The sequence below is a fragment of the Ceraceosorus guamensis genome, assembly GCF_003144195.1.
Source record: "Ceraceosorus guamensis strain MCA 4658 unplaced genomic scaffold IE81scaffold_3, whole genome shotgun sequence".
Taxonomy (NCBI): Eukaryota; Fungi; Basidiomycota; class Exobasidiomycetes; order Ceraceosorales; family Ceraceosoraceae; genus Ceraceosorus; species Ceraceosorus guamensis.
This window is the reverse complement of record NW_020289998.1, coordinates 341,176-353,436: the sequence shown is the minus strand read 5'-3', so window position 1 is coordinate 353,436 and position 12,261 is coordinate 341,176. Positions and strand designations below refer to the sequence as shown.

Here is a 12,261-nt window from a genome sequence, read left to right as displayed (position 1 = left end):
AAATCAGCCTTGCTCTGACGCTTCTCGAGGCGCAGCCGTGGACAAAATGTGAGACGATCCTATCGTCGGCGGCGACGTCTTTGATATGGAAAGCTCGGTGCGGCGAGTGATTGCTTGTCTGATAGCTCGCGATCCGTCAGTGATGCTGCTGCTGGATGCTGCTAGTATAGCGAGAAGGGCGCAAGAAGTGCCAGGGATCGGCGTTGGCTGGAGTGACGCAGCCCCGACACGAGCACCGGCGTCAGATTGTCTTGAAGATTGGCCTGAAATGTGCGGGACTTGTGGAATCAGCACGCGAATAGCGTGAGAGGCGGGTCGGTCTGCGCAAATAAGTTGCAAGGGGCTCGCTGTGAAGGGGCTCGTCGTGTCGCTGCTGAGCGCGCGGTGAGCGCATCCAGTCGCGCGCAGTGGAGCCAGAATTGAATGATTGAGCGAGTGGCCGGGAAAGCGGAAATCAAGGTTGCAACACTTCAGCAAACATTGATCTTTCTTTGCTCCGGCCGAAGCCTTTCTTCTTGGACCGCAGACGATATTGTTTGCGCGGGGAGGGATGCAAGAAGCGAAGGGAGACTGCGAAAATTGTTCCTGCGGCGATGCAAGGCAAGCATATTTGGCGATAGACGAAACAGCGACCTCATCGGTGCATGGGTTGCGCACATGCGGAAAGCACGTGACTGTGTGGGTTTGGGCGTGCGCGACTCTTGGATCTGGATGTGTCTTTGAAAGCGGAATTTTTGTATCCCACGTTCATCGGGACTTGTTGTCTAGTAGCAATCTTGAATCTCCTTTATTTTAGATCGAAGCTCTGGAATTTCACGCCCATGAGCACGTACAAATCGTCATTCAATCGAACCAAAAGCAAGCTATTCTTGATTGCAGAGCCCTTAAACAGACTGAAAGGGTCAGATATCAAATGTTCTCATTCTTGATTGAATCAAGAATAGCTCTGCTTTTTAGCTCTTCGTGATACATGTTGTTCTCGATTCTTTCGCGGGTGCTCACATCCCGCCTCTCTCACGACTGCACTCGGACTGCCTCTCCTGTCTACGTGCTTGAATGGGCAGTCGCCTGCGTTTACCATCACGCGCAACAATACAGGTCGTACTCGCCTGTGAGCCCTTGAGCAATCTGATCGCAACGGCCCAGCCACCATAGCATGTGATGACTCCGATGCATCAGAAGGGATGCACGGAGAAGTCCAATTTAAAGATTGAAACATCTGCACTCTCCGTTCTGAGCTGTGTCGACTCCGCTCTACTTGCTGTAATTCGACTGCCCGCAGCCAAGTACATACAGAATCACATTCGCGCCTACGAGTATAGTAGTGCATCAAGGAAATGCATCTGATGCAGCTATGCTAGAAGGAGTACTGTAGCATGTAATGCGTAGCCAAGCCATAAACCCCACAGCAGCCCCGCAATCAGAAATGAGTACCGAGAAGAGCGGTGGCTGCCGGCGCTGACGAGCCACATCACCTGTGATCTCTATCTACCCCATCACACCGAGGGGTGGACTTCATTCTTCTCATCATCCCACGAAAATGAAGAAGTTCAAATTGACGTTGGCGTGATGGTCCCCGTCGCGGCAGGATGCGGCGCGGCGTTGCTAATCAAAAGCGCAGACTCGGGAGCAGAAAGCTTAGGAGTGAGGACGACGCACTCCTGACTCGACCGCGACCGTTGATGTCGACTCGCAGTCATGAGTCTTCAATCGCAACTCACGAAAGACGTCTGCATGTACGACGCAGATTCGTCCACGAGATGATGAGGATCAGAAGCCAGCGAAATGGCCTCACAGTCAAGGCCAGTCAAGCGCGACAGGACTGAGAGCGGCATGTCTGAACATGGTACGGCGGCTTCATTGGGCTCTCAAGTAATCGGACACCGCGCCATTGCCGGATAAGAATCGTTGGATGAGATGAGTGATGCATGGCGTGCGTGGCCTTTCCCCGCGAGGCCGCCAGGGAATGATTTTGGCTTGCGCCCTCAATCAAATGAAGTAGCAAGGCGGACGCCGAGTCATGACCGTTCGATTGGCTGGCGATTCTTGATTGGTGATTGTGATGGCTTTTCATCTGTTCGCTCAAATGACTGCGGCCAGCCGTGTGTCACTAATGACGGTGCTCATCAGCAGGCGCCGGGCTGAATTCTGATTCATAATTCGGACTGTGATGACCCTCGTAGCCTTCGCTGCACACGACATCATGAGCCCCGAGTTGTGCGATTGATTCGACTATGCGCGTTTCACGGTGGACCTTTGTTGTATCAGACTACGGCGGGATTTCGGTTATGGCCATTCGTGACTAGCTGTAGGCAGACATCCACCGCATCCATCAGAGTCAGAGTCTATGTTCAAGCGCCACTCCCTGGCCTCGCTTGCCAGCATAGAGTAGTAGTGATTCGTGATTCAATCGCGATACAGCAGCGAGCGGCATCTTGCAGGCGCGCTTGCCAACGTCGGTTCAGCGGCGAGTCATGCAATATCAGCAGCACAAACAGCTGCCCATTCATATTGCGCCCCCGCGGCGTTCAGGCAGGCGCGTGTCTCATCACGCGGCCGCGAAGGCGCGAACAACTCGATCGAAAGCGCGCGCGCACGAGCCAAATTCATCAAAAACGATTTGTGCAATTTAAGCTTTCAAGCCGCTTAATTCAAGATTGCGCCTGTGCTGATGGCATGCATGGCTGATCACGTTCCACGCCAGAGCGAGAGAGTCACGAGTACCAAACAGCCGGCTTGAGCGAGGCAAACTCAAACTGCTGCTGGGCCAGCCCACCGGTTCGTCGGAATCAGTCACAATCAACAGCATCCTTCTCGTCAGCTCATCAGAATCAGACTCTTCCCGACTCTCCAGCGTCTGGTCTCATCGAGCAACTTAGCCCAGCAGGGCGCAGCGCAATCATCTCCGCCGCTCGTAAAGTATCGTGCCCACCACACATGCAGGAGTTGTGCTTCGCAAGCACTCGACCCCTTTTCAATCATCACGATCGAGCGCCATGCCAGATGGCAGTCAGCAAGTCTCGCAGCGCCTCACGGCGCAGTTGACGGATGATGCACCACGTCAACATCTGGATCAAGCCGTGCGGGCTGCTGCGCCAGCTGATGCCGCGTCATTGTCAAGCGAGCGCAAATTGCCACTCATGAGGCGCTCTCGTCTCGCGGAGCGCATTGCGGCGGGCGAAACATTGGTCCTTCACGCGGACAGGATATACAAGCTGGATGCATGGTTGTCCAGGCATCCTGGTGGAGAGCTGGCCATCCTGCACTTTGTTGGCAGAGACGCGCACGACGAGATAGAGGCGTACCACAGCGACGGGACGCTTCGCCGCATGAAGAACTTTGTCATCGCCAGATTGGACCCTCGAGACGCTCCCAAGGACGTGGGTTACAAGCCACTAACTCCGCCAGTGCAGCTTGGATATAGGTCCGGCAAGCTGGATCACCCTGATGCGCAGTGGACAGCCTGGCAACAGGCCCAGGGAGGTCTCGATGGTCGATCGGAGGAGTACGAAGTGGAAGATCTGCTCTCCGAAGCCAACGCTGCTGGCATGGCGACCACCTCTGAAAAGCCCGCATCAGAGCGAGCAAACGCGCAGTCCAGTCGACCACAGGGCTTTCCTCTCCCTGTGGCGTTGCTAGAGCCTCCCGTTCCACCAGACGGCATCGACCCGGCAGAAGAGCGTGCGATTAGCATGGCCTATCGAGAGATGCACGAGCAGGTCAAAGTCGCGGGGCTCTACACCCTTCGCCCAATCGGATATGCTAGAGAGCTTGCAAGGTACATGCTGCTGTTCGCATCTTTTGCGTATTGCTACGCGCAAGGGCATTTCTTGCTATCCTCGCTTCTGTTGGGCCTGTTTTGGCACCAAGTCACGTTCTCGGCACACGACGCAGGACACACTGGTATCACGGGTGTCCACGCAATCGATCGTGCGATCGGCATTTTCATCGCTTCGCCCATCGGAGGGCTGAGCATCGGTTGGTGGTGCGACAATCACGATGTACACCATCTTGTGACCAATCATCCAGAGCATGACCCAGACATCCAACACATGCCATTTTTTGCGATATCGCCAAAGTTTCTCGTCGAAAAGTCTCCCTCTAGCAATCATGTCTCGGGATCCGCGGAAGCAGAGCAGACCCGCAGCGAAGAGGTCAAGGCGCCGTATGGCCTTTGGAGCAGCTACTACCGCCGCGTCCTCCTCTTCGACGCCCCGTCGCGCTTCTTTTTGCGACACCAACACGCGCTGTACTACATTGTCATGTCCTTGGGTCGCTTCAATCTCTACGCCAACTCCTACGGCTTCCTAGCCAAGACGGCTCGCTTCAACGACATTTGGTGGTGGGCTGAAGTGTCTGGAGTTGGATTCTTCTGGGCATGGTTTGTCGCCCTGCTGCATGGTTGTCCAGATTGGAAGACGAGAATTGGGTACCTGCTCATCTCACACATCGCCACCTCTCCGTTGCATGTCCAAATCGTCCTCTCTCACTTCGCTCAGTCCAGCGATGACCTGGGTCTGTACGAGTCTTTCCCATCTAGACAAGTCCGCACCACCATGGATGTCAGTTGTCCCCCGCAGCTCGACTTCCTGCACGGAGGTTTGCACATGCAAGTCTCTCATCACCTCTTTCCCCGCATCCCTAGGCACAACCTCAGAGAGGTGCGCGACCGGTTCGTACGCCCCTTTTGCGAAAAGCATGGACTTCGCTACACCGAATACGGCTTTGTCGAGGGCAATGGCCTCGTGCGCGATACTCTCCGGAATGTTGCGGGACAGGTCAAGCTGCTCGGCAAAGTAGCCAAGGCACAGGCTCGAGGGGAATTGCACTAGTCGACTTGGCGCGTCTGCACGCTTCAATGCAATCGTCGCGCTTCACGCACTTGTACTTGCGTAATTACATGCTGCGTCGTAGATTATGTTGCCATGTCTAGCCCACGGATCACACCATGCTTTGCCTTGTTCTGGGAATCAAAGAAGGCGCTGCTGGCCTTGCGGTGTGTCTGCTTCTGGTGCACGCCTACTCTGGCGCCGCGAAAGGGCTGCGCGCATCAGACGAAAAGATTATTTGAGTCAGCTCCAATGACTTGCGACGAGCGTGCGCGGTGCACTGTGAATGCCACGACACGCCAGTAGTTCCTTTCACTCACTTGGAGATCTGTTCGAAGCCATCTGCAGGGTTGATGACTATCAAAGCTGTACCTCTCAGCACCGCTAAGCCCAGCGCTCGAGTTTGTTCCGTCGCTTCCCCGCTCTCGGGGTCTGTGTATGGCAGCCAGGAGAACGTGTCTGTCAGCGCGGTTGGCACACAACTCGACACTGTGACGGCGTACTGCCTCACCAATGATGTACTCCTCCACTTCGTCCATCACCAAATTCAAAAGCTGATCGTATCCCTTCAACACGCCAATGACTGAATCAAAGGAAAACATCAAGGATGGTGTACAGCCTTCAGTTTTCCTGTCTCTCCATCTTCAAAAGTCGTGTCGACTCTACGTGTGCTCACCAGTACGACCTCCCGTGAATTTTACCCGGATCCTCTTATCGACGTATTTCGCCAAGTCCAGGATAGCCTCTCTCTTCGGTCTTTCAGGTCCAGAGACTGCGGAGGCACCCGCAGCGCCCGATCCTGATGCACCACCTCGTCCACCGCCTCTTCCAGCGCCGCCTCCCGCCCGACCGCCTCTGCTACCGCCACCTCGGCCTCCCACACGCGATCCCTGTTGAGCGGTGCGTTGTGAGCGAGCTAAAGAAGGGCGCGGATGGCTTGTGAGTTTCTGTGCACTTACACCTCGATCTGCCATTCCCTTTCAGTTCGCCTGATGCAGATGCAGTCTGAGAATTCGCGAGTGAAGATGCGATGCTTGACGAGACACAGTATCGATGGCGATCTTCTGCTTGGGTGTATGCGCAGTGATTGGTGCGGACAAGTAGTGGCAGAGCGATGACCGTTGTTTGTGTTCCGTGTCACGACCACTGGCTGATGAGAATTCGCTCTGGCTCAGCGTCTCTGCGATGTTGTAGTGATGCGTGAAATCTGCGATGAGCGAAGAGAGCGATGTGATCAAATCACACTTCAGAATCGCGCATGTCTCAATCATGAATCACGAATCACGAATGTGAATGGACATCGCCCAGCGGGGATCGAGAAGTGAGGAGAGGATGTGGTTATTCAAGGCGGCATTAAGTGGGACGCACAAGGCGGGGCATGCGTTCCTTCTTATGCACACGCACATGCATGTATTCACGATTCCACGTGCTGGCGCCCGTGCGCGGCAGCTCGAGTGACCTCGGCCACGGCAGCAAGTGTGCTGCTTGTTGTACGCGCGACTGAGCCCGCCCACAGCCAGCACGCACACCTTATTCTGGTTCGCGCATGTTGGTCCAGCAGGTGACTGACTATGCAACGTCACACCAAGCACGACTCTGGCTGTGCAGACCTTCCATCCATTCCTCATTTGCCCTTGCTTCACGGCACCGCCCACATCCGACTGCACAAGCTTTCCAGCAGCCGGTGTAGCATCAGCTGTCGAGCGTACTGGGGGCTTGCAACCGGAATTGCTTTGAGGTCTTTGTTTGCAGCTCACACACGAGCTCGTAGAAGCTAAATACTGGCGTAAACCCAGTTAGAGCGGCATCATGGTGCGTGCACAGGTAACATACCGTTTGCCGAGCCGAGCTCACGAATCCCTCTGAACTTTGCTTCCCAGGTGGTCCTCGCAGCTTCGATTACGACGCGGGGCGGCAAGCGTAAGTCACCAAAGACGCGGCTGCTCCAACGGAGACATCGAGGGCATTGCTGATTCCCTCGAGCTTGTGCATTGATCCGCCTTTCAGCTGTTCTATCGCGTCAATTCTGCGAAATGCCTCGTTCACGAGTGGAAGCGCTATTGGCCAGCTTTCCCAAGCTGATCTCAGCTGGTGCGCAGCATACATCCGTCGAGACAGATGCGGTGCGCTACGTCTATCAACCGCTTGAAGACCTCTACATGATCCTTATTACCACCAAATCCTCCAACATTCTTCAAGACATCGACTCCCTTCATCTCTTTGCAAGGACCGTGGCAGACATATGCAGAGGGCACGACGAGCGCGATATCCTCCGGAATTCATTCGAGCTACTCGGGGCATTTGATGAGATCGTCAGCCTGGGCTACCGCGAGAATGTGAGCTTGGCTCAAATCAGGTCGATCATGGAGATGGAATCCCATGAGGAGAAGATCCAAGAAATCATTGAGAGAGTGAGTCGCACAGATTGGGCGGGCACAGGGCGCTGCTCAGCTGGCACCTGGCCAAAAGCGCAAATGTGAATGTAAAGTGGCTGATCACTTGAACAAACTCACAGAACAAAGAGATGGAAGCGAAGGAAGAGCTGAAACGCAGGGCAAAGCAGCTCGAACTTCAACGGAGGGAGGCTACGAGGCGCGGAGGGTCAGGTGGCTTTGGAGGAAACATTGGCGGCTATCAAGGCGTGTCTGGGCGCTTCGATGCTGCTCCAGTCCAGACCGCGCCGATAGTGCGGGACACTGGCGCAACGTGAGACATGCCAAGATCCTATGAACAGTGCTCTGCTGGACCTCGCTGACTACTTGACCCCTTAACGCTCAGTCCGTCCGTACCTTCAGCCAAGCCATTCAAGTCAAAAGGCATGCAGCTCGGAAAGAAGAAGCCAGATCTCCTTGGTGCGATCGGCGTGGATGCGTCCGAGGCTGGCCGAGATGTGGAAAGCGCACAGCCCTTGCTTCCAGCTGCCGCCAGCGCAGCTGCTGCACCGACACGCGCTGTCGCAGCAGCCAGCGATCCGCTGGATCTGCTCCCACCAGTGGTACAAGAGAGGTGAGTGACGCCGAGGTCCTCGTTTGATCACCTGTTCGAAGGCTGACTTCACGACCTCTGATTAGTGTCCACCTGGTTGTCAAGGAGCGAGTGTCAATGGAAGCCACTCGGGACGGCTCACTCTCCTCACTGGAGCTCAAAGGAGATCTGGAGCTTCGCGTCACGGATCCTTCTCTAGCAAAACTCAGGTTGCAAATTGCGCCCGCGTCACCATCTGCGTTGTTGGCAGAGGAAGGACTTTCATACAAGACGCACCCGCACGTTGACAAAAAGGCGTGGTCAGACTCTCGTATCATCGCACTGCGCGACGTGAGCAAGCCTTTCCCAGTCAGGCAGAATCTGGGTGTTCTGCGCTGGCGAGCGACTACCAAGGATGAGACTGCCGTCCCTCTCAGCATCAACTGCTGGCCATCACCCGCTGGTGATGGAAGTGGTGCGTGCGACGTCACAATCGAGTACGAGCTCGAAGCAACACAACTAGCATTGTCTCACGTCGTGCTGAGTGTCCCGCTGCCGGACGGCGTGCAACCTTCCAGCATTGAGGCTGCGGAAGGAGCGCACGAGGTCGTAGACGATGGCACGCAGACGGTGTTGCAGTGGAGACTGGACGAAGTTTCGAGTGACGTGGCGACTAGCGGTCAGTTGGAATTCAGCGTCACGGAAGGCGCGGAAGATGTTGGCATCTTCTTCCCCGTGCGCGTCGACTTCGTGTCCCAGAAGACGATGGCAGAAGTACAGGTGAGTGATCGCATGCGCTTCAAGCTCATGAATAGTCGAGCCTAAGTCATCGCCATCCCGACCGCTCTGTGTAGGTGGACTCGATCGTCTCCGCAGAGTCAGGCATCGAAGTGGCCTTCTCGAGCCAGACAGTGCTCAGCGCCGAGAACTATCTCGTCGTATGAAGCGCTTACCGCCAACACCCTCTCGACAAGTCGGAGAGCTTGCTGACAGCAAAATGCGAAGGGTCGTTGTTTTGCGGATTTGCAAGACGCGAGCGGCTGCCCCTCTGCTTCTTTGTACATCTACTCGCAAATCGATGAAGAGAATGAACAATTCGAGAAGAGATCACGAAACTTTGCACGGACACTTTGCTTGGCCGATCACCAAGCTCGAGCTCGGTTGGCTTTTTGCCTTGTGATGAACGTGACCAATCAAATGCTCGAGTGTTTCACTTCTTGTGCAATCGCAAGATTTTTTGGCCGCCGGCGCAGCCTTGAACCACGCGGTCGGACACAGGATCGAAGTTGTCTGGTAGCCAGACATGTGGGATTCCGGTGTAGAAGAGAAAGAAAAGATCCGCAAATCCCTTTCAGATTGCCTGATGCCTCCCATTCAAGATTTGCTTCTTCAATTTACTACTACTTGTACTCGAGACTACTTCGCAATCGGGAAGCGCACGTGACACGCGGCATGCTCAAAGGACAATCAAGAATCAGGCGAGACCCATGGACCGAAACTACAAAGGTAAGCTCAGAGATGGGAATGCAGCGGTTCGCGCTGTGGCTGAACAGCAAAAATGCATTGCTAGATCAGTCATTTTGGGGGAAGGGGGCGGGAGAAAGTGATCTGCTTCTTGCTTTTGTACAAGTGCTTCGCCATGCACTCGTGAATGCTCGCTGCACGCGTCAGTGGTCCGGCGCAATGAGGCGAGGGGCATGGCTAGCCCATTTGGCTCGTCGAAGTGCATGTGATCCACGGAGAACAATAGCATCTAGCCGAGCGGGGAATGCGTTTGGGACAACCAGCATCGAAATTACTATTGCTTCTTTGACTTGCAGGGTTGAAGAGGAGTCTTGTGTGGGGAGATGTCGGGTTGGAGAGGCAGTCGTGCGCATATTTAGGTGGTGACCTTGTAGGAGACGGCCTGTTCCTCGCCCATAGCGCTGACGATGGTCACGGCCAGGTCCTTGCCTTCCTCGAAACCGGCAGTGATCTCGTCTCCGATGGCACCCTCGGGTACCTTGACGTCATCCTTGGAGCCTCCGTCACCAGTCATGAGGTTGAGGAAGCCATCGTCTGCATGTCACGAGAACAAAGAATTCAGTCTTCTGAGCGGAGCATGCAGCGCCGCACATCGTGCAGCTCGGGCAGCACCCCGCGCCTGAACATGCCCCGTTGCGAGCTTTTGCAGCCAACTACCCATTGATCCACCGCATCACTCACCAATGTTTACCAGAGTGTATTCCTGACGACCGACGTTAGGGACGTCCATGTTGTGGGTCGAGGGCGAAATGTCTTCGTACTTGCGGCCAGTGAAGATGTCCGTGGCGACAAGGTGGACCTTGGCGTGACCGTGCTTCCCGGTCTTGGAAGTAGACATGTCAATGATCTGCATGACAGGGTGAAGAGCGAAGGTTCAGCATGTCCCAAACCGGTGCATCTCGAGGGCTCGTTCGGAAGGTGCAGCGGTTGAGGCCCAGTCGCATTCGCTGGTCGTGCATGAAACGACGCAAGCACCAGCATACGCAAGAGAGAAGGAGCGCGAGCTGTTTGGAATCGCATGGTCCTCGTCGTGCCTCAAGACCCCTTCTCCTCCCTGAAACGCGCAATGCCAATGTTCAAGTGGAGAGGCCTCTCGCGATCGCCAAGTCCAGCAGCGCTCTCTCCCTGGAGGGTGCGCCAGCACGACTGCGCTGAGAGAGGGCACGAAGCAGAGGTAGACGACGACCCGAGCTAGCCCCGCGCGAGTAGAAAGTGGGGGACACTCACCTTGCAAGGACGTCCCTTGATGACGACGTGACCATTCTTACGCAGGGCAGAGCACTGCATAGGGAAGGTCAGAGACGCACCGGCGTGGGCGGTCTCGAAGTTCTGGTTGTGAGCCTCATCGTCAGACTGCGGTGGTGTGGCGGGGAGAGGGCGGAGCGTGGGGACGCAGGGTCAGCGGGATGACGCAAATCGGATGGCTGCAAACTACGCTTCAAGCAGGCAAGCTGGGAGGGGAAAGAGAAATTTGCAAATGTTGAGAGCCTGGTGCCACTCACCATGTTGGGCAGCTTGTTTGGGCGGAGAAGAGAGATTCGGCGTTTGTGTGATGGTCGCGTGAAGAGGTGCTTGCGGTCAAAAGGGCTATACAGGGCAGGGTAGACGAGCGAAGAAGTGCAAAGCTGCTTTGAATGAAATGCGCGAAGCTTTTTGATTCGCCTCGTTTGCCTCGCACGCACGGCGCTGCTCTGTCTCTTTGCAGCAGCAGCAGCAGCTTCTGCGTGCCCAGCAGGCAGCCATATCAAGTTTAGTACGCACAACTGCGCCCGTTCCGCCGTCTGCACACTTTTGCGCGTGTGACCAGCAGCAGCAGCAGCAGTCACAACAGCGTGCTAAGCGGCCCCCCCCTTCTCCAGCCCGCCACTCACGACTCATGGTTTGTGACTCCGTGACTGCAGTCACTGAGTCGCGACTCGCGAGGCGTGAGTTTCCTCCGCGCCGCGCTGCAAGCGAGCTGCAGCATGGATGCGCTGCTGCTATATGGGCACTGAGCACGACCGCGGCCACAGCAGCAGCCAGAGGCCGTGCATGCATGCAGCAGCAGCAGCAGTCAAGAAAGGGTGCGCACGTATGTGGTCCGGCCGCGCGCTCCATCAGGATTCGCCACGTGTTGCGTTCTTGCTGTGTGCAGCCGCGCGCACAATCCTGGGCCGCCGACACGCGCTGCTTCCGGTCGCAAGCAGCAGCATTCCACCAGCGAGCGCAAATCGTCTCTGCATGCTCCCGCGACACGACACGGCTCAGGCGCCCCACCGTGCAGCCAAGCCTGCATCATCATGTGCTGGCTGCGTGGCTACCCAGCACGCGGCAACCATAAGCAACAAGCCGCGCGGGCGCCCGTTCGAATTTGAAGCACGTGCAAACTTTTCCCTCCCGCGCCAACCACCGCGCCCTGCCACTCACGCCCACCACATTCACCCAACTTGCCAACGTGACGCGACTTTGCGCCATTTCCCTGATATAACCAGCTCTGTCCGCCACGCCGCAATTCCTTACCACCATTTCTCCACTCAAGCGGCCAATATCCGTGAGAGGTGGTTGCCTTGCCGTTCGACACAGCTATCCGCTGACCTGTCCTCCAGTCGCGCTTTCAGCGGTTTGACACTCGTGACCGACAAGTGGAACGCGTCCAAGCGCGACCCCAACTTCGCACGTGACGGACACCACACTCGAGACTCCAACCCAGGTGGTAAGGTTTATCGCCAACCAGATCATCCCTGTCACGAAAGCGATCATCGGCGACGTACGTCAGGATGTCAACACATCACAATGGTCAGCTAGTGCAAGATGCTGAGCAATCGTCTCAGCCTCAAGAGCCGGCACCTGCACCTTTACCAGAGGGCGAGGCAGGTGAGGCTGTGACCGGGCTTGACGCGTCGCAGACCAATCGCGATGGAGATCAAGAGAATGAAGATGATCAAGATTTGACCACGGCCTTCCT

General features: G+C 55.9%; 4 protein-coding genes across 4 annotated transcripts; 2 read left to right on the top strand and 2 right to left on the bottom strand.

Moving 5' to 3' along the window:
* Nucleotides 1-3,140: 3,140 nt before the first annotated feature.
* Nucleotides 3,141-4,832, top strand: IE81DRAFT_333152 (delta 8-sphingoloid desaturase protein; the record flags this gene model as incomplete). Its single annotated transcript, XM_025515357.1, has 1 exon — nucleotides 3,141-4,832. One exon carries the CDS (start codon nucleotides 3,141-3,143, stop codon nucleotides 4,830-4,832), a length of 1,692 nt encoding a protein of 563 aa, XP_025373041.1.
* IE81DRAFT_319723 (U6 snRNA-associated Sm-like protein LSm7) lies at nucleotides 4,574-6,167 on the bottom strand. The gene is made up of 5 exons (XM_025512811.1): nucleotides 5,789-6,167; nucleotides 5,506-5,719; nucleotides 5,341-5,412; nucleotides 5,150-5,261; nucleotides 4,574-5,041 (listed from the first exon to the last, which is right to left on the bottom strand). Exons 1-5 carry the CDS (start codon nucleotides 5,801-5,803, stop codon nucleotides 5,020-5,022), a joined length of 435 nt encoding a protein of 144 aa, XP_025373040.1. The 5' UTR covers nucleotides 5,804-6,167; the 3' UTR covers nucleotides 4,574-5,019.
* A 196-nt stretch (nucleotides 6,168-6,363) lies between these two features.
* IE81DRAFT_319722 (hypothetical protein) lies at nucleotides 6,364-8,916 on the top strand. Its single transcript, XM_025512810.1, has 7 exons — nucleotides 6,364-6,641; nucleotides 6,710-6,749; nucleotides 6,837-7,240; nucleotides 7,345-7,535; nucleotides 7,608-7,835; nucleotides 7,901-8,573; nucleotides 8,648-8,916. Exons 1-7 carry the CDS (start codon nucleotides 6,639-6,641, stop codon nucleotides 8,735-8,737), a joined length of 1,629 nt encoding a protein of 542 aa, XP_025373039.1. The 5' UTR covers nucleotides 6,364-6,638; the 3' UTR covers nucleotides 8,738-8,916.
* A 388-nt stretch (nucleotides 8,917-9,304) lies between these two features.
* On the bottom strand, nucleotides 9,305-11,011 carry IE81DRAFT_308488 (initiation factor 5a). The gene is made up of 4 exons (XM_025512371.1): nucleotides 10,820-11,011; nucleotides 10,545-10,670; nucleotides 9,999-10,164; nucleotides 9,305-9,851 (listed from the first exon to the last, which is right to left on the bottom strand). Exons 1-4 carry the CDS (start codon nucleotides 10,820-10,822, stop codon nucleotides 9,673-9,675), a joined length of 474 nt encoding a protein of 157 aa, XP_025373038.1. The 5' UTR covers nucleotides 10,823-11,011; the 3' UTR covers nucleotides 9,305-9,672.
* Nucleotides 11,012-12,261: the final 1,250 nt, after the last annotated feature.

What these genes read in the sequence shown, in the direction of transcription:
- IE81DRAFT_319723 (XM_025512811.1), bottom strand. An exon ending in ATTCACGGGAGGTCGTACTG is followed by an intron (nt 5,413 to 5,505) that starts GTGAGCACACGT and finishes CCTTTGATTCAG; the next exon opens with TCATTGGCGTGTTGAAGGGA. An exon ending in AGTGGAGGAGTACATCATTG is followed by an intron (nt 5,262 to 5,340) that starts GTGAGGCAGTAC and finishes TGCCATACACAG; the next exon opens with ACCCCGAGAGCGGGGAAGCG.
- IE81DRAFT_308488 (XM_025512371.1), bottom strand. An exon ending in TCAAGGGACGTCCTTGCAAG is followed by an intron (nt 10,165 to 10,544) that starts GTGAGTGTCCCC and finishes CCTGTCATGCAG; the next exon opens with ATCATTGACATGTCTACTTC. An exon ending in ATACACTCTGGTAAACATTG is followed by an intron (nt 9,852 to 9,998) that starts GTGAGTGATGCG and finishes CGTGACATGCAG; the next exon opens with ACGATGGCTTCCTCAACCTC.
- IE81DRAFT_319722 (XM_025512810.1), top strand. An exon ending in TCCAAGAAATCATTGAGAGA is followed by an intron (nt 7,241 to 7,344) that starts GTGAGTCGCACA and finishes ACAAACTCACAG; the next exon opens with AACAAAGAGATGGAAGCGAA. An exon ending in CCACCAGTGGTACAAGAGAG is followed by an intron (nt 7,836 to 7,900) that starts GTGAGTGACGCC and finishes ACCTCTGATTAG; the next exon opens with TGTCCACCTGGTTGTCAAGG.